Source organism: Lithobates pipiens, unplaced genomic scaffold (assembly GCF_037356315.1).
Source record: "Lithobates pipiens isolate NorthernLeopardFrog02 unplaced genomic scaffold, aLitPip1_a1.2 Scaffold_27, whole genome shotgun sequence".
Classification (NCBI taxonomy): Eukaryota; Metazoa; Chordata; class Amphibia; order Anura; family Ranidae; genus Lithobates; species Lithobates pipiens.
Window position 1 is genome coordinate 3,234,978 of NW_027507788.1, and position 25,638 is coordinate 3,260,615.

Genomic DNA, 25,638 nt, shown 5'->3' on the forward strand with positions numbered 1-25,638 from the left:
GCAGTCACACTTCCCACTCTCCATCCCAGGATGTCTCCAGAAAGAACGAACGTACCCCTCTGAACGAGGTCCATCTCGTGGTCATGAGGCTGCTTAGCGTCTTCATGTCTAGAACTAAATCCGGCTCCAAATCTTCCATCTGTGAGGTGAGCAAAGTTTTGTTTAAAGTGGAGGGCCACCCTTAAAAAAAAAAAAAAAAAGCATTAATATTCTTAAAATAATAAAAAAAATAATTTAACCCCTGTTGCTAGGCAGTCTTCCTAATCTGCCTTTTCCTACTCTACTGTGATCTTCAGTCTTCTCTCCTCCTCGTGTTGTCTTCTGGGAAATGGGGCGTGCTGTGAACTGTGTGTGTGTACCAGAACACAGCGAGCCCCATTCACAAAGCACCGCATGACTCGTGCATGCACAGTAGGAAACGGGCAGTGAAGCCGCAAGGCTCCACTGCCTGTTTCCCTTGGTGAATGGCGGCGCCGGGACATGATATGAGGGACTTTTTAAGGTGAATTCACACATTGGTCTAAGCTAAATCGCTGAGCAGCTGGAGCGATTCAACGCTACCGGCAGCTCTGCGTTGCCAGCTGGCTAGGGGGGCAGTGTGGTGTACGATTCAGGGCACCGCAAGGTCCCTTTCTTTTTATTCACTGCATTGTCAGGCGACATAATGCACTGCTCTGCCTGACATTGGGATTGTGCTGGATTTTGTTTCCCTGCAAAGGGATTGCTGCCATTGCTAGTATAAAAACAATAAAAATTCAGTATACGCTTATTGGGATTTTTTTTAATCAAAAATATGTAGCAGAATTCATACTGTCCTAAATGTTATAAAGACTTTTTTTTTTTTGTTTTGTAGCAGAAAAAAAAGTTTTTATTTTTTTATTAAGGGGGGGAAAAAACAAAACAAATGCAGTGGTGATCAAATACCACCAAAAGAAAGTGCTATTTGTGGGGAAAAAGGTATACAAATTTTGTTTGTGTACACAGTTGCATGACTGCACAATTGAAAGTTAAAATGTGCGTATAGCAAAAAAAAAATGGCCTGGTCATGGCGTGGGGTTGGGACTTCTCTAAATTGTTCCCTCACAAGTAACAGGTAAGTTGACAGTTGATAGAAGAAAATTTGAAGCTTCTTGATCTATTTGTGTTCACACCGTATGTCCCCCTCTGCTTTGTGCCCACAGTCGTCCTCTCTGATCTCCAGTGCCACTGCCACTGCCTTACTCAGCTCTGGCGCTGTGGATTACTGCCTCCACGTTCTCAAGTCTCTGCTGGATTACTGGAAGAGTCAGCAGAGTGATGAGGAGCCTGTGGCCTCCAGCCAACTCCTGAAACCTCACACCACATCGTCCCCACCTGACATGAGTCCGTTCTTCCTCCGGCAGTACGTTAAGGTAAGTACAAGGAGATTTCATAGAACCTCGCTGTCATAAATTATGTTATGTTTTGTTTGCAACAGACAAGTCAATTTTTTTTTTTTTATTTTTTTTTTTGTCCATGTTTCACTAGACATAAGGTGAATCCAAATATAGTAAAACTGTAGGCTTAAAAAAACAATCATAGGGCATCACAATTGAGGGCAACTGCTTAGTTTAAAGCTGAATTCCATGAATTTGGCTCCTTTTTTTTTTTTTTTTTTTTTAACCACTTCCGGATCGCCTATATACTGCAGCAGGGCAGTCCGGCTGCACAGTACCTATACATCGATCCATGCATTAGATAAAGTGGGGGACCGCCCGTCTGTGGGTCCGGCAGATTCTATGACTGCCGGCCACCTTCAATCGCGGTAAACGAGGCAGATCTCCATTCTGACAGGGCGGCGGAGGGGAGGGGTTGACATAGCTGTGGTTTCTTTCTCTTCTCTCTCAGCCCCAAGTATGGCAGAGTAATAAACCTGTCTAACAGAGTTAAAAGCAGGAGATGTCATGCAGCTCCTTGGACTTGACTCCTAGTGTGCCTTCACTTTTTCAGCAGAGTGGCTGAATTCCTGGAATTCGGCTTTGTCTCATATAAAACTTCCTTCTAGTTATAAATACCTGGTGACCATAAGACCCGCAGTCCAGTACCCCTTTGATAGATCAGGTCTCCTCAGTTTTCGGTCCACGTACTGCAGAAGTTATGTTACCAGGCTTTTGTCCTCGTTTGGTGTTTGTCCGCTCAGTCATACCGAATGAACACATTTTAATGCATTTTGTTCTTGTTCCTGGTCTAGGGCCACGCGGCAGATGTTTTCCAGGCCTACACACAGCTACTCACTGAGATGGTTCTCCGTCTGCCTTATCAGATAAAGAAGATTGCAGACACAAACTCCCGAATCCCACCACCTGTCTTTGACCATTCCTGGTTCTACTTCCTGTCTGAGGTCTGTAAGAGAGACCGGTTATAAAAAATGTAGTTGATGTTTACACTTAAAGCGGGACTAAACCCATCAATTTAATGGTTTAATAAAAACTGTTGTATTCCCGGCATGCCAGGAATGCCAACTGTCACATTTTTGCTTGTGCTCTCAACCAAACTGTCAAACAATCAAATGGCTGCTGTCATAACTGATCACATGTGCAGCACCATGGCAGTTGCAGATCAAACCAAGAGCAAGATGGCAGCTTCCTTGGCTGAAAAAGGATAGGGGGTGTTTAAATCTGCTTTATTGGCCTCTAGGAAACGTGTGCCCATTCCAAAAGGGGTAATGTTGGAGATTAAAAAAACAAACAAAAAAACAATGCTGAATAAGTGTTGATATGCAGAAGAGTCAACAAGTAGTAGAAACTACATGTACAATTTTTGTAGTAAAAGAGGAAATTTTAACTTTTTTTTTTTCTATGTGTAGAAGAGGAGAGTGGTGGGTATAACGACATTCATTGTCCACAGGAGTGAGTGCAGAGGGTATGATGGTGAGCACTGTGTGAGTGCAGAGGGTATGATGGTGAGCACTGTGTGAGTGCAGAGGGTATGATGGTGAGCACTGTGTGAGTGCAGAGGGTATGATGGTGAGCACTGTGTGAGTGCAGAGGGTATGATGGTGAGCACTGTGTGAGTGCAGAGGGTATGATGGTGAGCACTGTGTGAGTGCAGAGGGGTATGACGGTGAGCACTGTGTGAGTGCAGAGGGGTATGACGGTGAGCAGGGTGTGAGTGCAGAGGGGTATGACGGTGAGCAGGGTGTGAGTGCAGAGGGGTATGACGGTGAGCAGGGTGTGAGTGCAGAGGGGTATGACGGTGAGCACGGTGTGAGTGCAGAGGGGTATGACGGTGAGCACGGTGTGAGTGCAGAGGGGTATGACGGTGAGCACGGTGTGAGTGCAGAGGGGTATGACGGTGAGCACGGTGTGAGTGCAGAGGGGTATGACGGTGAGCACGGTGTGAGTGCAGAGGGGTATGACGGTGAGCACGGTGTGAGTGCAGAGGGGTATGACGGTGAGCACGGTGTGAGTGCAGAGGGGTATGACGGTGAGCACGGTGTGAGTGCAGAGGGGTATGACGGTGAGCACGGTGTGAGTGCAGAGGGGTATGACGGTGAGCACGGTGTGAGTGCAGAGGGGTATGACGGTGAGCAGGGTGTGAGTGCAGAGGGGTATGACGGTGAGCACGGTGTGAGTGCAGAGGGGTATGACGGTGAGCAGGGTGTGAGTGCAGAGGGGTATGACGGTGAGCAGGGTGTGAGTGCAGAGGGATATGACGGTGAGCACGGTGTGAGTGCAGAGGGGTATGACGGTGAGCACGGTGTGAGTGCAGAGGGGTATGACGGTGAGCACGGTGTGAGTGCAGAGGGGTATGACGGTGAGCACTGTGTGAGTGCAGAGGGGTATGACGGTGAGCACTGTGAGTGCAGAGGGGTATGATGGTGGCCAGTGTTTTGAGGGTAAGGTGTTGGTCAGTATATACTGCAGGATATGCCAATGGGCAGTGTCTCTGTCAGTGTAGCATATACTCTATGCTTATTGTTCATGGCCTTGCTTTCCACAGTATCTAATGATTCAGCAGACCCCGTTTGTTCGCCGCCAAGTTCGGAAGCTCCTATTGTTTATCTGCGGCTCAAAAGATAAGTATCGCCAGCTGCGAGATCTGCACACCTTGGATTCCCATGTCCGTGGCATCAAAAAGTTATTGGAGGAGCATGGCATCTTCCTGCGTGCCGGGGTGGTGACAGCGAGCTCTGGATCTGCGCTGCAATATGACACTCTGATTAACCTGGTAAGAGATGGTCGGGAAATGGTTAAAGATTGTCATTTAGTGGGGACTCTGGTATATTAACAAAACACTTTGTTTCAGATGGAACATCTCAAAGCCTGCGCTGAAATTGCATCCCAGAGAACCGTGAACTGGCAGAAATTCTGCATCAAAGATGACTGTAAGTCCCTCAAGTCTTGGGTTTAATCGGGGGGGGGGGGGGGGGGAACTCATCACTTAAATGTGGAACAGGTCAGCTGAGATGATATAGAGAACTCCAGTCTAATCACAAAATGCAGGATTTAAATACAGGGACTTGAATTGTCTTTTCTACCCAGTGATTTTTGTATATATCACACGGCTCCCCCCTCCCAGCAGTGAAGTTGCTTAGTAGATCAGCTCACACTAACCCCCCCTACTTTTCACCTGTTACTGATGGGAAAATTCTTTAATGTTAATTGCAAAATCAAGAAATCTGTCAAATCCTGTTCCTTCTGCATTCCCTTAAAGCTGTTCATACACAGCTTTGTTTTTTTGTTTTGTTTTTCAGCCAGGTGGCTGAAGGGGAAAAAAACTGAACCGATTTATTCCCCCATCCACACAATTGAAGTGGATGGGAGAATCTTCCCTGCTGCACTATTGTATTCTGACAGCAAGAGTAGACTCCTTTTCAGAGTACACAGATCAGTGCTGCAGCCATTGATCAAGCGGCTTTTTTTTCCCCCTCAACTGGTCTGTTCAACAGAAGTCGATCAATAGGTTGTGTTCTTTTAAGCAGCAGTGTCCACACATAGATGGAAAGTTAACAGGTCCTTGCTGAACAGGCCAAATTTCAATCCATCTATGGCCACCTTTTAGACATCTGTGAAAGACACATTAAAGTAGAATTATAGACGCAACTTTTTTTATTTTTTTTTGTTTTTACTTTGATCGAGCAAGAGAAGGTTTTTAACCCCTGTCAGAGGGGGCAGCAGATACCTGTCTAATACAGGTATTTTGCTCCCACTTCCAGGCATAGATACCGAGCCACCCGCGGGTATCTACCCCACTTCCCGTTCTAACCCTCACCCCCCACCGCTGTCTCCTGTGAGACACACGGGTCTCAAGGCTACAGTGGCAAGACTCCACTTCCTGATTTCCTCACTGTGGGTGGCGGAGCGGCACCCGACAGCCGAGGGATAGATTTGCTTCGGGTGATAACATCGCGGTCACCCTGGACAGGTAAATGTTCTTATTTTACAAGTCAGCAGCTGCAGTATTTGTAGCAGCAGCCCCCCTAATACTTGAGCCCCCCTATCTTTCCACAATGTCCACAAATGCCTTGGTTGTCTGGGACTCTCCCTCCTGATTGGCTGAGACACAGCAGTGGCACCATTTGGCTCCTGCTGCTGTCTATCAAACTCAGTCAGCCAATGAGGAGGGGGGGGGGGGGCGCACTCGACAAGAGGGAGGGGCCAGAAGCACTGACTAGGGACCCGTGAAAAGGAGGATTCGAGCTGCTCTTTGCAGTTCCACTGCACAGAGCGGGCAAGTATAACATGTTTGTTATTTTAATAGGGGGAAAAAAACTAGACCTTTGCAATGACTTTAAGGGAATCCCTTGTGGACCCCCCCCAGGTCACCAGAACTAGTGCCCCCATTGGAAGATTTTCCTTCTACTACTTTTCTGAGGCCAACCCAAAATGTGTGTTTTTCTTTCACTTTCAATGATGATGGTAAACGGGACAACTAGAGCAGGTGAATCTCCTTAATGGGGGGGGGGGGGCACAGACAGCAATAAAAACCTGACAGGTGTTCTAATCCCCCTCCGCTCTAAAACTAATGTTTTTCCCTTAGTGTTCTACTTTTAATTTTCTGCTGATCTGAATTGTTAATTTAATCTTGCTGGTTGTTTCCCCATCAGCCGTACTTTACTTCCTGCTCCAAGTCAGCTTCTTGGTAGATGAAGGCGTGTCTCCGGTGCTGCTGCAGCTCCTGTCCTGTGCCCTGTGTGGCAGCAAAGTCTCCTCCGCAGCTTCATCTTCTTCTTCAAGTGCTCCATCCTCTGGACAGCCTGGATCACAGACCAAGTCTTCAACCAAGAAGAGTAAGAAAGAGGAAAAGGAGAAGGATAAGGAAGGTAGGTCTTGTGGAGGTTACTACACATGAGGGGAGGGGGGGAAATTGCTGACATTTCACCCAGTCTCAAGAAACTTTTATGTCTTTTCAGGCGAGGGCTCGAACAGCCAGGAGGAGCAGCTGTGCACCGCTCTTGTTAATCAGCTAAATAAATTTGCTGATAAAGAGACATTGATTCAGTTCCTCCGCTGCTTCCTCCTCGAGTCAAACGCGTCGTCTGTACGCTGGCAGGCTCATTGCTTAGCCTTGCATATCTACAGGTTAGTAAGCTTCATATTGGTCCAGTTCAGAGATTATCCGTTTTATCTTGTGATATATTGAGTAGGTGAATGCTTGTTGTTTCAGCTCCTTCCAGTCACTTTTATAAAGTGAAGTAGCTTCTTTTTTTTTTTTTTTCTTTTTTTTTTCCGTTTATAATTAAATTTTCTATTTTTATCCATACAATACTGTACAAAAAGATGTAAACACAAAGAAAACAATTAGAGTAGACTGTATATATACACTTTTATCTTTGCTCTTCTACCTTAAAGTGGAGGTCCACCCCAAAGTGGACCTTCCGCTCATTGGAATCCCCCCCCCCCCCCTCCGGCACCACAATTGGCACCTTCCAGGGGGGAGGGGGGTGCAGGTACCTGTACAGTACAGGTATCTGCACCCACTTCCGGCATAGATTCTGCAGAAGGCACGCCCCTTTCCGCAGAATCTATGCCCCTTTCCGAAAGTCCCCCGCTGCCTGCAGGGAAACACACTGATCCCAGAGACAGCGGGGACTATCCTTATTGCGCAGCGTGACTCGCGCATGCGCAGTAGGGAACCGGGAAATGAAGCCGAAAGGCTCCACTTCCTGATTCCCATACCCAAGATGGCGGCGGCAGCACCCGAGAGACGATCGAGAGATCGGCTTCGGGTGCCGACATCGCGGGCGCGCTGGGCGGGTAAGTGTCACTATTTTAAAAGTCAGCAGCTGCAGTATTTGTAGCTGCTGGCTTTTAAAAAAAATAAAAAAAACGCGGACTCCCGCTTTAAATCACTTTTCTCAATTATATCGTTTATCTAATAAACCCTTCTATACAATATTTAGAACCCACCATCCCCACCTCATCCAAACAATAATGTAGCACTGACCCCCGAAGGAGCTGCTGGTTTTATTTGGGCTTACCGTTACCTCACTCATTTGCTTCTCTGTCTTGGGGTTCCCCCGGTAGACGGCCCAAAGAATGTGGAAACTGACACTGAATCCTCTTTTGGGTTATTTATTTAGAACAAAGCTAAAGTCTCCCAATAAAGGGTAGAGGGTTAGGAGTGAGTTCAGGCATTTAGATTGCATTTGAGAAAATCCAGAGAATAGAAACCGTTTCACAACTGGGTTTAACAACCCCCCCGGATAGACCTCTTTCACTAGGCCTAGCAGCCGGTGGGGTGCTCGACAAAGTCTCTGCCACAGACTTGTAAGTTACAATTGAGCATTACTGATGGATGTGAATAAATTTAAAAGAACTGACATACGGTATCAGTATCTCTCAGCCGACCCGGCGATACCATATGAGTTTTGATCCAGGTTGCGTCCTTCAACTAAGCCTCCAGAGAAACCGGCCTTGCGCACAACCTTCTCCTGAAAGCTTCCTCCCCTGGGGTTCTTCAGTTGCTGGGCCTTTCCCTTCAGATGAGATGGCATCGGACCACCCTTGGAACAGTAGGCCCCGAAATTCAGTTGGGCCTGTCCCTGCAGTTCCATCGCCTCGGGCCAGCCGGCCCCGAGACTAAGGAAGCATGGTTCTGCACCCCAGGCCAGGAGGGCCATGGGTCTGGGTCAGGAGGACCACCAGAACCAAACGGACAGAAAAAAAGACCTCCGCCAACGTGGCGTCGGTACCTTTTTAATACCGCCCCCCGGAATGCACAGCAGGAAAACACTCCCACTGGGCTGGTTCTAAGAGGATAGTGGCATTCAATGCACCCAGCTAAACTGAGTTTCTACTCTTGCTGGTGGTGACAGCGACACCCGCGGCCAAGGAGAATCCAGCGCAACCCAGCTGGACTAGCACTGAAACCAGAAATTTTGAGAATTGGACCCGAAGCCCAACTGTGGCTTCAGGCAACTTAACTTTTCAAAAAAACCATAGCGCCTGCTTGTCGGGAGCCAGCGCTACAATAACATAAAAAAAATAAAATCAAACAAAACCCCAACCAACCTAAAACTCCCCCCAAAAAAAAAAAAAATAAAAGTGAAGTAGCTTTTACTGTATTTTTTTATTTTTTGTTCCCCAGAAATTCCAACAAGGCGCAACAGGAGCTTCTCCTGGACTTGATGTGGTCCATTTGGCCGGAGCTTCCAGCCTACGGACGCAAAGCTGCCCAGTTTGTTGATCTCCTCGGATATTTCTCACTGAAGACACCGCAGACAGAGAAGAAGGTGAGAGCATTTACTGGGAGTCCTCTGAGTATCCATGTCATTAAATGTACAGTCTGAGACCCTTTATTATTTCCTGCAGATAGATAAACCAATATGGACTGAGACTTTCAAGGCATTCCAACCAACTACTAAATAGCGGAATAAAATAAAAAAATGTATTTGAAACCCCTTCGTAAAATAGATTAAAAACCATATAGGTTGCTGCACAAGTAAATGGTGATTAAAATATCTGGGTACAATATTCTCATACTCCAATGCGTTTCAAGATTCCTCCCTTCTTCAAGGGAGGAATGCAAACTGAAAAGAAGGTAAAAATGCCATTATAAAAATACATTTATTTGTAACAACTTGATTGTAAATAATGGTATTTTTGTCCACCTTTCAGCTTGCGCAGACTCTCTCCTTCTCCTCTCCCTTGTAAAGAGTCCTCTCGAAACTTGTTGTAATATGAGAATATTGTACCCAAATATTTTTATCACCATTTGATTTGCTTATGCTGCAACCTAATATGGTTTTGCATGTGTTTTTACAATAGGTTTTAAATAACATTCTTGTATTCAGCTATTTAAGTGCTTGTTGGAATGCCTTCTAAGTCCCACTCCATGTTGGTTTATCTCTGTTTATTTAAGGATGTTTGGCATTCACTATGTAAAGAAGTGGAAACGCTTAATATGGATTTCCTTTCTTTTTTTTTATGCAGTTTAAGGAATATTCTCAAAAGGCCGTCGAGATTCTCCGAACCCAGAACCACATCCTAACCAACCACCCCAACTCCAATATATACAAGTAAGCAATGCTTAGTTTCTAAGCCCGGTACACGCGGAGATTTTTTTTCGCTGGGTTGAACACAAAAAAAAAAACTCATCTCCAGTTGGAGCCACTGTACTAACAATCCAATGTTAGTACAGCCATCTCCCCCTCTGAGCTATTGTTTTCTGACAGGGAGACGCCTTCCCCCACTGGAACACTACGGTCAGCACACTTTTGGCTAAGAGCGCTGATTGGGAGCCGGTCGGCTGCTGATTTTCCAGGATGCTTGTCCAGCAGAAACGGGACTTGCTCCCATACACATGGTCTGAATATCAGATGTTTTTTATTGAACCGCCTGATGTAACCCGCCATTCTGCCCATGTGTGTGGAGCTTGACTCTCTGAACCTGCACAGCAGGGGGGTTTGTGATAAAGGTTGGTCTTTGTGTCCATTTGGCAATTCATTGGTCCTTTTTACCTTTCAGCACCCTCTCTGGCTTGGTGGAGTTTGATGGATATTACCTGGAAAGTGACCCGTGTCTTGTTTGTAACAATCCCGAGGTTCCCTTTTGTGTAAGTATAATCTATACCGTCGCTAACCTGATCCTCTTTTTATATGTGTGTTAGAAGAAAGAAACAACCAATCACGTGCAAGATTTACTGTGCAGGGTTTCTAATGAACAAGTAATTGTTGGGGATGGTGAAAATTGCAGACAGGTCATCATAGTTTTTTTTTTAATTTTTCACATTTTGTGGGAAATTTCAGTTAAACTGAACTCCGTGTCAAACAACTAAATAAACCATGTACAGTGCATAAATGGGGGACCAAAGGATTTGTATTTCTGGTCATCTATTTCTGAGATTTTGTCAGAAACCATAAAATAAGGCCGAGACAGAAGCACAGTTAAATCACACTTTTTTTTTTATAATAAATGTAAAAAGAACAAACATAGCCAAAGTTCAGTAACCGGAACGGTAAGTCAGCCAAGCCAGAAGTCCGGGATCCATGTAGTGGAACAGCAAGCAGGATCCGGAGCCAGAAGGGATGTCTGTAAAGAAAGTCTTGAACGGGATTGCAGGAGATAGTCTCTGTGATGTTAACCAAGGCAAAGGCATAGAACCACTGGATGGCTTAAATAGGCAGGACTGATGAGCAGGCTATCGTAAACAGCTGAGTAACTGTGAAGAGATGGGAGCTGGCAATTAGCCAACAGCTGAGTGGCCAGCTCAGAGAAGGAAGGGCTGAGCCCAGCCCTGACAGATTTACACAGCTCTGCCAGGTAGATGACACACATTTCTAATGAGAAATATTGAGGTGTCCTTTTTCCACCCACAGCACTCCTTCTGCTCTGTCGTCAGTTCCTTGTTAGAACATTTTCATTCAACACACTTGATTGACTCCTAGTCTCCCCCCCCCCCCCCCAACCCTCTCCCAGTGCTGCTGTACTGGGCAATGCAATAAGCCAATAAACTGCAATATCAAGTCGCATTCATGTACCTAAACAGCTTGCATTAATAGACTATGTATACTGATAAATGAACACTACTTGAATCTGTGGCTTTTATATCTAAAATTTGTAGCGTTTGGTTTCAGGGATCAGTCCTAATTCTTATATTCTAAATATGTATGGATACCAGAGGGCCCCTTGTGACAGACACCCCAAGGTCCTAATTCATGCATAAAAAGCTGGCAGATCTGGGAATATGTATCCTGTGCATCACTCCAAAGCTGACATGTCTGTTTGGGTGTGTGCTGACTTTTTGGGGAAATTGAGTAAACGTCCTGTTTTATATCTGAACAGAACATCAAGCTGTCCTCCATTAAAGTGGACACCCGCTATACAACCACACAGCAAGTGGTCAAACTCATAGGCAGCCACACTATCAGCAAAGTGACTGTGAAGATCGGAGACTTAAAACGCACCAAGATGGTACGAACTATCAACTTGTATTACAACAACCGGACTGTCCAAGCAATCGTGGAGCTCAAGAACAAGTGAGACTTCTAAAAGCATTTTGTTTTGTGTGATGGGGGAAAGTCTGTGGTATAGTGTTAAAGGGCAGTATGATTGTAGACGTTCTGAACAGGGTGGCGACTTTTGCAAAGACCATACTTGTTGTAAAGCCGGCCATGGACAGAGCGTTTTTCTTTCCTGCAACCTGCTCGATTTCCCCATTAACACAGTCAGTGTTGATGGGAGAATCCCTCATGCTCTCCAGTCTGGGGGAGCCGTCCCCGCAAGGAGAGCACAGTGATTGGGTACATTCAGCTTTGCTCATTCATGGTTCGATTTTTAGCCGGTCCCTGCCGAGCTGGCCGAGATTCAAACGGTCTATGGCCACCATAATGAAAAAGAGTGGAGGGGACAGGGTGCATAGAGTGATGCATTCTGTGATGAGCGAGGTGGCGAGGGTGGAGCCAGGGGCCTCCTGGGGGTGGCGAGGGTGGAGCCAGGGTCCTCCTGCTGGTGGCGAGGGTGGAGCAGGGTCCCTGATGCTTGTTGAATGGAGTAAATGAGGTGTGGGGCCTTTTGGAGCAAGTAGGGATTCTAATGCGAGCCTCCCCAGCTTTTTGCCTGTTCTGGTTTCTACAAAAGGAATTGCTTAGTAAATTGATCCTGTCTTCCTTCACCCTGGCAGGCCTGCTCGCTGGCACAAAGCTAAGAAGATTCAGCTGACTCCCGGACAGACAGAGGTGAAGATTGACCTTCCGCTCCCTATTGTTGCCTCCAACTTGATGATCGAGTTTGCAGATTTCTATGAGAACTACCAGGCGTCATCGGAGACTCTGCAGTGCCCACGTTGTAGTGCTTCAGTGCCAGCCAATCCCGGCGTCTGTGGAAACTGTGGAGAGAATGTGTACCAATGCCACAAGTGCAGGTCAGTGCCCAGCCTGCCACCATGGAACTCTTGCTGTGTCTTCTGCTGCTCTTTGTACAAATGTTTACAGTCTGCCTCTCCTTTTTTTTTTTTTTTTTTAGATCCATTAACTACGATGAAAAAGATCCATTTTTGTGCAACGCTTGCGGCTTCTGCAAGTACGCCCGTTTCGACTTCATGTTGTACGCACGGCCCTGCTGTGCTGTAGACCCCATTGAAAATGAGGAGGATCGGAAAAAGGTCAGTCCTTCTTTCACTGGCCCTTGAATTGCAGTTAGATTCTCTTTGCTCTGTTGTCTGCTCAGTAGCGAGGAAAATAGGCTCCTTCATCTTCTAATTATTGAGAGCGGATTTGAAAATCTAGAGTGGAATTTTGCTTATTGGCTGCTAAAATTAAAGCCTAATCCAGGCAGAAGTTAAATACACAGATAATTGCTTGTATTGTTTGATATCATTTGCAGTTCCCTGTGTCTATTATTGAGTTATGGCACAAGCACGGCTGCAGGCCTTCTTTTCCTATTTGATATATCGGTCATGCAATTGTTACGCTGTTCTTATTACCAATAAAAACATTTTCAACTCTGAATACACAGATAAAATGCTTACGGGCCAGTTTTGTCTTCCAAAAGATTTGTATTTTTCATTGAACCATTTCAGAGATTTGCTCAGCTCTGCTGCACAGCCAGACAAATGACACCACTTTCTCTTTTAAAGATTTAGAGCTATAGACTGTAGAAAAATGACAATGATGTCTTCTCCCCACCCCCAACTAGCTGATTGAACAGTCATGGAGCAGCAACAGACTGATGAGGTCATCCCTCTGCTCTTTTACCTATCAGTATGTTCTTGTCAGTTTAACATGCAGCACACCCCAGTTTTGCCCCTCCCTTTGCCAGAAATAAGATTAAAAAAAAAAAAAAATCTAAAAGATGTATGATGCCAAAGGGCTTAGATACTGGTATTGGCTGCCAGTATTGGTGACAAAGTCACCGCGATGTGTGCAAGCTATTGATCACTCTGCCAGTATAAGATGTATACAAAACATGATAGCACAGAATAAGGTCCAACTCTGTGCTGCCACATGTATGCTTGCATCCAATAGGAAAGGGTTAAGGAGGTTGTAAAGTCCAACCTTTTTTTTTTTTTTTTTAACCTTAATGCATTCCTTGCAGTAAGGTAAAAAGGTGTCAGCATTGCCCCCTCAGTCTCCCTTTACTTACCTGAGACCACTTTTGATCCATCGGCGTGCGTGACGGCAGATCATTTCTCCCCTCACTCTCGCTGGGGCACGGGGAGCCATTGGCTCCCAGTACTGTCAATCAAAGCCAGTGACCAACGTTGCAGGGGGGCTTGCCTGAGTCCCTCTGTGCCAATGAATGCAGCAGAGGGACTCGGGTCCGTGCCCCCATGGGAAGCGGCTTCTCATGGGGGCACTGAACAGAGGGGAAGGGAACAGGAGCACTGGCGGGGGCCCCGAAAAGAAGAGGTTCCCTTACTGCTCTGTGCGATTTTATTGCACAGAGACATGTTTGTTATTTAAAAAGAATAAATTTACCTTTACAAACCCTTTAAGATTAACTAAATTTTTTCGCTTATTAGGCTGTGACAAACATTAACACTCTGCTGGACAAAGCTGACCGCGTCTATCATCAGCTGATGGGCCACCGACCGCAGCTGGAGAATCTTCTGTGTAAAGTCAATGAAGCGGCTCCTGAGAAGCCGCAGGTAGGTTTCCTACTGGCTGACCACGTGTATGGCAGTACTTTGGCTTCCCAGGAGATTTGTCTTGATTTGCACTCTGTCTCTCAGGATGATTCAGCCAACGCCGGAGGGATCAGCTCCACCTCTGCCAGCGTCAATCGTTATATCCTGCAGCTGGCGCAGGAGTACTGTGGGGACTGCAAGAACTCGTTTGATGAGCTTTCCAAAATCATACAGGTAATACGAACGTGGAAAAGCATTGAGATACCATGAACTAAAAAGAGTTGTCCTCCTTGGGGCTCCATAGGGGAGGCTGCAGCCTAGCCTACACCTAAGAGCGGATTCATTAATCTATATAAAAAAAGTTGTCATTTATCCCCCCCCCCCAAAAAATAAAGGGGGGGGGGGAAGCTTTTATAGCCCAATCTGATGCCTGTGTGTTATTTTTGCTTCTCAGAAAGTCTTTGCCTCCCGGAAGGAGCTTTTGGAATATGATTTGCAACAGAGAGAAGCCGCTACCAGGTCCTCGCGCACCACAGTGCAGCCTACGTTCACCGCCAGCCAATACAGAGCCTTGTCTGTTCTCAGCTGCGGTCACACCTCCTCCACCAAGTGTTACGGCTGTGCTTCCGCTGTTACCGAGCACTGCATCACTCTTCTCCGCGCCTTGGCCACCAATAGCACCATACGCCACATCCTGGTATCCCAGGGCCTCATCCGGGAACTGTTTGACTACAATCTCCGCCGCGGCCCGGCAGCCATGCGAGATGAGGTGCGCCAGGTTATGTGCCTCCTCACCAGGTAAGCTCATGCTCCCCTAGGGCCTCCTAGATATTTTGATGTCATGATGATGTAAGCCATTGCCTTACTCTTGTGCTTTCACCCTAAAGGGACAATCCAGAAGCCACTCAGCAGATGAATGATTTGATCATTGGGAAAGTGTCGACGGCCCTTAAAGGACACTGGGCCAATCCAGACCTGGTAAGAATGGACTTTTCCCCCTCTTTAAATTTATCGGCCGTGAGTGTTTGATCCAGCGCTATACTCTTACCTAATTAAAAAGTGTTGGCAGACTAATACTTATAAAGAATTGAACTGATGTAAATACTTGTATACACAAGTATTAGTTTTCATTGATCCGAATACTTGTGTTCCAGGCCAGCAGTCTGCAATACGAGATGCTGCTCCTTACGGACTCCATCTCCAAGGAGGACAGCTGCTGGGAGCTCCGTCTTCGTTGTGGTGAGTGTACATCCCAATACAATGATGAAGGGAAGCCCCCTATGTGCCGGGTTAATATTTGTAATATGGGAGTATTGCTCATCTAGTACGTTATTATTATTTTTCACAATTTATATAGTACCAATAGTTTATGCAGAGCTTTACAATGTAGAGGGGGGGCAGCAGAATTGCAGTACAGTTCAATACAAAAGGTACAGGAGGGCACGGCTCATGGAGCTTACATTCTAAAGGGAGGCGGTGGTGGTACAAAAGGTAATAGATGCAGGGAATGATTTGATGAGGTTGTTGGGTGGGTGTGGGATGTGTGTAGTACATAGAACAAACCCCTGCTAATGGCACCACATTTAATGCAGTGCTGCTATATAGGTAATCGATTCCTTCACCAAGGTGAATCCTGTGCTTTTGCAATGCAGGGCATAGCAATAGGTTCATTTATTTTCACATTTAATGTTAATATGTGTTATACAAAGGTGTCTGAGCCTTCTCTTTCTTTTGCTGCAGCTCTCAGTCTCTTCCTGATGGCCGTGAACATTAAGACTCCAGTGGTGGTGGAGAATATCACTTTAATGTGTCTAAGGATCCTGCAAAAGCTTATTAAACCAGCAACACCAACTAGCAAGAAGAATAAGGTAAAAATCCTTTATACACCCAAGATGTCTACCTGCATCCCTTGTATACGGACCATTGTGCATTTATCCCTTACAACGATAATATTTTATCTATTCGGGCAATGCTGTATCCTGGCCTAGGCCGACAAGGCCCAGGCCTACGGCAGCACTTTCCAGGGGGGGGGGGGGGGCAGCACAGAAAGAGTCCCCACTGGCTTGTGTTACACTGTTAGTGTAGTGCCAGTCTTATGGGGGTGAACTGGGCTGAGAGGCAAACTAGACTAGCGCCCCCATAACCCGGCCGCACTGATTCCAGTATGCGGATGGACGGTGTCCTGTCATATACGGTCCCCCATCGGATAGTGTCCTGCGCAGTACACAGCACACACACATTCCGAAAATAGCCGAGGATGAACGGCGCCTGCGCCGTGAGTCCAGGTTCTAGCCCCAACATTCAAGTGGACATAGAGTTGAAATATAAAAGAGCCGAGCGCAGCGAGGCCGAAGCGTGGCGAGCGAAGCGAGGGGCCCTCTAAGTTTCCCAACCCTATGTCCGCTTGGATGGTGGGACTACCCCCTCCACTCACGGCGCAGGCGCCATTCATCTTCAGAGATTTTCCGAAGCTGCTTCTGCCCCGTACTGGACACTATATGATGGCAGGACACTATCTATCTGCCAGAACACCGGAATTCCGTAACTCTGGGGAGGGAGGGGCGCCAATTTGACTGTCCTATCATCTTGGACCACAAACCTTCCTCACTGTGATATCTATATCTTCTGTTACACCATTGGTATGGTGATATTGTCTTAGTCCTCTCCATAAAATTATCAGAAATTTGTGCTTAATGTAGAACTATAGGCAACACTTCTTTTTTTTTTTTTTTTTTTTTTTTTTCCCATTTTGGATAGAGTAAGGAAGGGTTATAGCTCATATCAATTTTTTTTTTTTATTTCTTTTTAACATCACTTCCTGCCCCCATAGCCAAACAGGAAGTGAGAGGGAATCTATGCAAATTAAGGGAATCCATTGCCCCCAGGCCCTCAGAACTAGTGTCCCCACTCAAAAATTTCAGGGTGGGTCTTAAACAGCAAGGGGTGTGGCCTTGGCAGGGAGGGTGGGTCATATTTAAATTAGGGGGTGCACAAGTTTAGTCAGGCTTGGGGCAGCACCCCTAGGCCTGTGTTCTACTGCAGTGGTCATCAACCCTGTCCTCAGGGTCCACTAACAGGCCAGGTTTGCAAGATAACTGAAATAAATCCACAGGTGATATCATTTGCTGCTCAGTGATTTCCCCCAAGGTAATACATAAAACCTGGCCTGTTAGTGGGCCCTGAGGACAGGGTTGATGACCATTGTTCTACTGTATTCAGGGCAATGTGATAATGCTTCATGATAGCTCAATTCTACCCCCATATATCCCAGTCCTCAATCTGTACACCCTCACCACCTCTGTGCTGTATTGGAGTAACACACCTTGGCTTCTGGGTGGGGGCGGGGTGCATGTGTGTGCGTCCCCTTTCTTCTCAAGTGACAGTGCTTATATCCATTGCTAGACTTGAACTTTGTTGCGTAGGGCAAGTCAGTGTCTTCATCCACCAGGGTAGCTTGCAGTGAGGGTACATGGATGGGTAAATATACTTTGCTGGTTGGTGGGCTTTTCGCGTGGCGTGTTCCTTTTTTAAGTTCATACCACTGTTCTACCTGTATCCCTTCTACACAGGCTGTTACGGAGTGTCTTGTGTTGATTCTCTACTCATCCTTGGAATTTTTTGATTTGGTCTCACCAAAGACTGGCCTGACGTAGTTTATTATATTGTAACCCCACCATAAATTAAACAAAACTTGATTGGATTCTCTGGTTAATAAAAAAAAAAGTGATTGTAAAGCTACTCTGTTATTCCTACTTGCCTGCTCTGCACATAATTTGATTGGCCGCAGCGGGAGCCAATGGCTGCCACTGCGGTCAATCTGCCCAGTGAGGCACAGCACTAGACTGAGCATAAGAGGCGCTGGGCGGATCTTCTGTCACTGAAGATTTATTACCTTTTAATTCATGGAATGCATTAGGGTAAAAAAAAAAATCCTTGGGGCTTTCCAACCACTTTAACAGTTTCCCTTTCCAGTATAAACATGTTACTTGGAGGATACATGAATAATCTACAAAGAACTTGCCAGACCTCTTCCTCAAATCGCACACGCTCAGCTGTTTCTCTATCTATGACTTTACTCCAGGGGTTGACAAATTTGCTTGGAATCTAGGAGCCAGCTAAAAAAGTTAGGAGCCGGGTCCGTGACGGCGATCTGGACCTGTCCCTGGCCTGACATGGAGACGAGTGAGGGGAAGATGGCGCCCCCCACCTGTCTCCAAGTCATTGCCCATTGCCCATAGCTCTTAGAGGGATATTTTATTCTATTTTTTTTCAAATGACTATTTTTTTTTTAAATTGCATTTTAGTGTAAATATGAGATGTGAGGTCTCTCTGACCCCCAGATTTCATATATAAGAGGACCTGTCATGCTTTTTTCTATTACAAGGGATTTTTACATTCCTTGTAATAGGAATAAAAGTGACACACTTTTTTTTTTTAAAAAGAACAGTGAAAAAAATAAAAATAAAAGTTTAAAATAAGAAGAAATTTTTTTTTAAACGCACCCTGTCCCGCCAAGCTTGCGTGCAGAAGCGAACGCATATGAAAGCAGTTTTCAAACCACACGTGAGGTATCGATGCCATCGGAAGAGTGAGAGCAATAATTCTAGCCCCAGACCTCTGTAACTTAAAACGTTCAACCTGTAAAAAAATTTAAACGTCGCCTATGGAGATTTTAAAGGGTAAAAGTTTGTCGCCATTCCATGAGTGGGCGCAATTTTGAAGCATGACATGTTGGGTATCGATTTACTCTGCGTAACATTATCTTTCACAATATAAAAAAAATTGGGCTAAGTTTACTGTTGTCTTATTTTTTTAAATTAAATAAATTATTTTTCCCCAAAAAAGTGCGCTTGTAAGTCCGCTGTGCAAATACGGTGTGACAGACAGTATTGCAACGACCACCATTTTATTCTCTAGGGTGTTGGAATAAAAAATATATATCATGTTTAGGAGTTCTAAGTAAAGGGAAGGAGATAGGCTGGCAGGCAGGGGAAGCTCCAATAGCATTGCTGGTTGTCATTCCAACGGCCACCACAAGAGGGTGCCAGATTCCTGAAGGAACCATAGGATCGCAGAAGGCCTCAAAGCCGGGGGCTCAATTACCGGCCGCCGGCGGCGCGGCCCGGCGCGATCACGCCGGGGGGGTCCACGGAGACAGGATACCCCCAGCTGTGCTGCCCCAGGCGCCAGGTCGCTAAATCTAGTCGCAAATGCGCCCTGGCGCCCGGGTTTTGTCGAGCCCTGCTTTACTCCCCACCATTTATTTTAAAAGTACTAACTTTGTTCAGTTATTCATCATATTTGTACAGATGTCACGTCTTCCATTCTCTGTTGCATTTTATATTTATTTTTTACACCAACTTCCCATCCTGTTGTGTCTCATCGCAGGATATTCCAATTGAAACTCTGACCACAGTGAAGCCGTACAGCAATGAGATCCATGCGCAGGCACAGCTCTGGCTCAAGAGAGATCCCAAAGCATCATATGAGGCCTGGAAGAAGTGTCTACCCTCCAGAGGTATCGCTCCCGGTCTTTCCTTTTTTGTTGCTCTTCCCTACTGATTGTTGCCAGGTCCGCGCTAAAGAACATTCTGTAGCAACCGAAGGCCTTTACGATAAAAATTCAATAGTGCAGCGCTTATGACTTAAGGTAGAGAGAGAAGTGTGTGAGAAGAATATTGTACGGTGCTAACATGAAAATATCCGTGCTTTAATTGCAAACGAAATTCTGCATGATCAAAAGTTTTGTAAAGAGTCCCACAACAGAAACGAGATGCCAGGCGTGACTTGTGATCTATATAACAAAATGAAGAGGCGAATCCCAAAAGAAAGACTTCCGAAATCCAGTAGTTAACGCCATTTTGGGAATCATCCCAGTGGATAAAAGGTGGGAGCTTACCAGATTCCAGTTAGTCTCATTTAAAGAGAGGTCAGAGAGACGTTTTATAAATAAATGTGATGGCTTTACAAGACCTCCGGTCCGACCCCTAGGGTCACGACAAGGTAGTGCGTGTCACAACAAACGCTGGGCGTTGAAGCTCCATACACAGGTGTTGCCTTAAAAAAGGCACGCTCTATAGTGTAAATAGATTTTAAAAACCGCAACGTTTTAATAAAAAATTCACTTACAATGGATGATGGTTAGATGAACATTCTGAATTGTGCAGACTTGTGGCTTTGCCACAAGCAGGATGGCCGCAGCTAGTTGGCGCATGTGCAGTGGCGTGTGTTCTGGCTCCACCCTATGTGTTCCGTCGTACAAGACGTCATCAGGGGTTTGTATTTAAAGCACGGATATTTTCATGTTAGCACTGTAATCTTCTCCCATGTATCCTAATTCATACGTGCTGCACTTTGGATTTTTATTGTATGTATGCCTTATATTTGGGTATTGTAACAGCAGCGTGTGTGTGTGTGTATATTATTATTCACGATTTATATAGCGCCAACAGTTTACACAGCGCTTTACAATGTATAGGGGGGGAAACACAATTACAGTACAGTTCAGTACAAAAGGTACAGGAGGGCCCGGCTCATAGAGCTTACATTCTAAAGGGAGGGGGTGGTACAAAAGGTAATGCCTGCAGAGGATGATTTGATGGGGGTGGCGTGTGTGTATGTATATGTATATGTGTGTGTGTGTGTGTGTGTGTGTGTATATATATGTATGTGTGTGTATATATGTGTATATATAATATTCTATAGTGTATGTATTCGTTTTTGGCTATCCAGTGCGGTAAACTTTTCACCTGTCATTCGTGGCGAGATGTGTCTAAGGACTTTTTGTCTTATTGGATATATACCCAATTACAAAAATGTCATAATAAAGTTTAACATGGTAAAGAGAAGAAAGGCTAAAGATTGTTTGGTCATACTTCTCTGGGTCACAGGAGTGCACTTAGTTCTGCAGATTTGACATCACAGAGCTGCTCCAGATCCTGAAGGGGATCCCGACAATTATGACTTCATAGGTTGGCCCCCCTGAACAGTGGTTATTATGCTGATTCCTTGTTCAGTGAGAAGGAAGAAGGCAGGGAGGTGACGCCACTGAACTGATGTATTGATAATTCAGGTGTCACTGTAAATCGCATCACTGGCTGCAAAGAATTACAAATCTGTTGAAAGTGTTTGTGTTAAGCTTTTAGCTGTAATGTTTCATTTCTGGCTGCAATTTTCTTTGAAAGGGATTGACAACACTGGAAAAACCCTGAGCAAAGCAGACCTGAGGCAGCTGTACCTGCAGGAGAAATACTCTTGGAAGTGGAAGCAATTCCTGAGCAGGAAAGGGAAGAGGCCGACTCCTGTGGATCTTAAACTCGGACATAACAACTGGCTGAGACAGGTGAGCGCCCCATTCCTCCAGTATCTGTCCAGTATTGAGGTCTGCGTGCGATGGGATTTCTGTTCTGTACAGATCTCTGCAGCCATATGTACAGATTCAGGCTTTTCTTCTTACTATGCAGGTGTTGTTCACCCCGGCCACCCAGTCGGCAAGACAGGCCGCCTGCACCATCGTTGAGGCCCTGGCTACTTTCCCGAGCCGCAGACAACAAGTCCTGGATCTTCTTACCAGGTCAGTATGTCCCTGACTGTCAGCAAAAGCAATACAAAAGAAAAACTGTACTCACCTCTGTCTGCCACGCCCTCCCCATTCACCTCCCTGTCTGCCCCCCCCCCCCCATTCACCCCCTGTCTGCCCCCCCGTCCCCCCTCCCATTCACCCCTGCCCCCCCCCCCCCCATTCACCTTTGTCCCCCCCTCCCCATTCACCTTTGTCCCCCCCCTCCCCCATTTACTCCTGTCCTCCCTTAAACTCTGTTCCGATTTGCCACACTAGTTATAAATTCCTGCTTCACTTACAAAGGCCATTGTGGTTGTTTTTCTAGATGAATATACAGTATTTACGTACTAATTTAGAAATACAAACTGTGCACTCTTACCATTAAGAACCCCTTCCTTTACATACTTGGCAACATTGTGGTCCCAAGTACTGTGACACTGCTAAACCTGTCCATGGTCCTCTATTTGTCTGCGCACTTTCCAGATGGGCATACCCAAATCCACATTCAGTTTATATTTTAGTCTCGCCCAGACTCCGCATCCTAAATATGTGGGTAGGACCCACTCGTGGCCCTGACCCCTGCAAATTAAATGCCTTTTTAAGTTACGTATGTGCAGTAATTCAACTAAGGTTGATGCTGTGATCCCCAGATATGACTTACGACACATCGGCAGTATTATTTCGGCAAATCTGGGGCAGTTGGCATCTATACTGTGCCGAATATAACATTCTTTCCTCCATTTTAGTACTGGCATTCTAGAAAGAACAAAGGGACATGCACTGTGTATGGATTTGTCCAATCTTTATTTAAGAGATTACTTATTTACAGACCGGTGACAAGTTTATCATGTAAACCTTTTGTAGTTGTGTGTTTTTAAGCTGGAGAAGTGAGGACCGCTTTTATTTAGGTGTCTGTTGGTCTGCCTGTTGTGACTAGCTAAATTCCCCCTTTTCTAGTTCAGATTAGAGCGAGAAAAGAAATGGGGTGCTACAGGCAATGCGTTTTCATCTTCACTCCCCAACAGCTCCTGGAATTTGTCATTTCTGCCCGTTTGTGCCTATAGACAAGTTATAGTTCTCTTTTTCTGTCGTTTTTAGCTATTTGGACGAGCTGAGTGTGGCTGGCGAATGCGCAGCGGAGTATCTGGCCTTGTATCAGAAACTCATCAAGCCGGCTCATTGGAAGGTGTATCTTGCTGCACGGGGCGTCCTGCCTTATGTCGGAAATCTTATCACCAAGGTAATGGCAGTTGGGCAGTAAATCGTCTGTAGGTTTATTTTAAAGCTGAAAGTAGGTCTAAAGGCAGAAGGTTTTTTTTTCAACTCATCTCATCTCTTCATCCCCCCCCCCCCCCCGCTGAGTGCGCCCAATAGCAAGCCTCATGCTATGGGGGTACTCAAGCAGGCTCACTCCCGAGCTGCACTCTGCGTGCCCGTTCACACACAGAGCACGGCCCTGCCCTGCCTCCACTCTCTCCTTATTGGCTCACTGACTGTGATCGACAGCAGCAGGAGCTAGTGGCTCCTGCTGCTGTGTGAGCCAATGAGGCGAGAGAGAGAGACACCGGAGAGCCACTGCTCTCATGCACTTCGCTGGCTAGAGATGGGGTCAGGTAAGTCTAAGGAGGAGGGGGGTTAGCGCCCATAAAACCTTAAGCCTTTAGAGCCATTTAAGTACAGAGCCAGATTACAGGTATGAATAAGTAATACCAGTGTTCTTTGGTTACAGGAAATCGCTCGACTGTTAGCGCTGGAGGAGGCAACTCTCAGTACAGACTTGCAGCAGGGCTATGCCTTGAAAAGCCTCACAGGTAAGACCGTTCAGGCTTCATGTAATGTACCACTTTAAAATCTACAGATCTCCTCCTATCTTCTCCTTTTAAAACTCTTTACCACTGATATTTAATTGGGAAGTGCCTCCTTCCCACCAAAATCCCCTTTTTCTTGGTGTCACAGTAGGAGCCCCATAATTGATACCTTTGCTCGGTCATGTGCTATTCTCTCAATAAATCCTCTTTTCCGTATATTTTTTTATTTTTTTTCAGGCCTTTTATCCTCATTTGTGGAAGTTGAGTCCATTAAACGTCACTTCAAGAGTCGTCTGGTGGGAACGGTTCTGAACGGCTACCTGTGTCTGAGGAAACTGGTGGTGCAGAGGACCAAACTTATCGATGAGACGCAGGATATGTTGCTGGAGATGCTGGAAGACATGACAACAGGTGACATTCCGTCCATTCTCTGCATGGCGTCAGCCTTTTTGTAGATAATTATATAAACAAAAGTATAGCGCTGAGTATACCAAAATGGAACACCATTGATGTGGTGGGCCAAGGTATATCAAAACAAATGGTGAGTATAAGTGCTATGACACAAAGTAGTAGTATTCAAAACCTTGTGAGGATATGAAAAAAAAAAATGCAAAACAATAATAGTATATAGTACCTATAACAAGATAGAGTGCAAACACTGAACAAAAAAAAAAGTAGTATGAATGAACTTCATAGAAATTGTGTCCAATCAGATGGTTGCAATAAAGTCCTCAGTGACAAATGATGGGATGATGTAGGCAAGATGACGACTGTGTGGCACGTACAAAACGGGATGGACATTCATCTAATGCAGTGTTTCTCAATTCCAGTCCTCATGGCCCACTAACAGGTCATGTTTTCAGGCTTTCCATTATTTTGCACAGGTGATTTGATCAGTTTCACTGCCTTAGTAATTACCCCAGCTGTTTCATCTGAGGGAAATCCTGAAAACATGACCTGTTAGTGGGCCATGAGGACTGGAATTGAGAAACACTGATCTAATGGAAGGTTGTAGATAAATGCTTCTTGCCAGATAAGGTGGACCCACCTGTCATATGACAGTGGGTCAATCGGGCTTATGTTGGGTAAAAGCCAGATGCCCATCAGTAGTAACAACTCAGTAGACGGAGCCTGTAGAGAGATCACTCCAGAAGCAGACATTGGCTCCAGGTATGGCAACCAAATATCCAGAACTTGGGCAGGTCCTCCAAGCAGGTCAAGATTGGACCTCAATGGAGGGTCCGTGTAGGGGACCAGTGACAAATGGAACGTTGTCGCCTTAAAACCCCGAATGTTATACATGTGACAGTTGTGCAACGGTTGTCCATTATTAGTGAAAGCCAAAGTCGCACCTATCCAAAGTTGTGTCAAAGTTGCACTCCAAAGTAGCGCGACTTGGAGTTCTATATTTCTTTGTAGATCATTGCAGTGTGGTTGATTATTTGGTGTTTGATGGAGATATTGTTCCATATTGTCTTCTCTGCAGGCACCGAATCAGAAACCAAGGCTTTCATGGCCGTTTGTATTGAGACCGCCAAACGATACAGCCTTGACGATTACAGGACTCCCGTTTTTATATTTGAAAGACTGTGCAGCATCATTTACCCGGTGAGTGTTGGTGCAATCCTGGTTCACTTCTACTGGGTTATACAACATTGCAATGCAGTTTGCTGGGGAAATCAGTCCCACTGATCGGGGCTCTATTATACATCAATGGGGTAATGTTTGCCATTGTGGTGTTTTCTAATTTCAGGAGGAGAACGAAGTTACCGAGTTCTTTGTGACCCTGGAGAAAGATCCCCAGCAGGAAGACTTCTTGCAGGGCCGAATGCCAGGAAATCCCTACAGCAGCAATGAGCCGGGCATTGGACCACTAATGAGGGACATCAAGAATAAGATCTGCCAGGACTGTGACCTTGTGGCCCTATTGGAAGATGACAGTGGGATGGAGGTGAGTGTGGAATTCTAGTAGAGGCTACCTTCCCATATAGGGAAGGCTTGTGCTGTGTTGGCATACTATTGAATATGAGGTGCTATAAACTGGTCATTGTAAATGGTACTGGAATTATTTTTTTTACAAAGGCTAATATCTCCTAGAATTGTCTTCTAAAATAGACATTGTGCTGCGTTTTGCATCTCTCTATTGCAGTTGCTGGTGAATAACAAGATTATCAGTCTAGATCTTCCTGTAGCCGAGGTGTACAAGAAGGTGTGGTGCCCAACTAATGAGGTACAATTCAT

The 25,638-nt window shown here is 45.6% G+C and overlaps 1 protein-coding gene across 1 annotated transcript in view; it reads left to right on the forward strand.

The window, feature by feature from the left end:
• The window catches only part of UBR4 (ubiquitin protein ligase E3 component n-recognin 4), a 120,025-nt gene that overhangs the window by 73,829 nt on the left and 20,558 nt on the right, over positions 1-25,638 (forward strand). Inside the window, 28 exon segments of the mRNA XM_077456305.1 lie at positions 30-146; positions 1,182-1,391; positions 2,210-2,359; positions 3,961-4,188; positions 4,267-4,345; positions 6,068-6,283; positions 6,374-6,542; positions 8,551-8,695; positions 9,396-9,481; positions 9,930-10,017; positions 11,247-11,440; positions 12,085-12,324; positions 12,426-12,564; positions 13,924-14,049; positions 14,134-14,262; positions 14,483-14,826; positions 14,916-15,006; positions 15,183-15,267; positions 15,769-15,896; positions 19,417-19,546; positions 21,213-21,370; positions 21,492-21,601; positions 22,688-22,829; positions 23,319-23,400; positions 23,635-23,808; positions 24,884-25,005; positions 25,151-25,348; positions 25,547-25,627. Of these exon segments, the coding sequence (XP_077312431.1) occupies positions 30-146; positions 1,182-1,391; positions 2,210-2,359; positions 3,961-4,188; positions 4,267-4,345; positions 6,068-6,283; positions 6,374-6,542; positions 8,551-8,695; positions 9,396-9,481; positions 9,930-10,017; positions 11,247-11,440; positions 12,085-12,324; positions 12,426-12,564; positions 13,924-14,049; positions 14,134-14,262; positions 14,483-14,826; positions 14,916-15,006; positions 15,183-15,267; positions 15,769-15,896; positions 19,417-19,546; positions 21,213-21,370; positions 21,492-21,601; positions 22,688-22,829; positions 23,319-23,400; positions 23,635-23,808; positions 24,884-25,005; positions 25,151-25,348; positions 25,547-25,627 (4,161 nt within the window).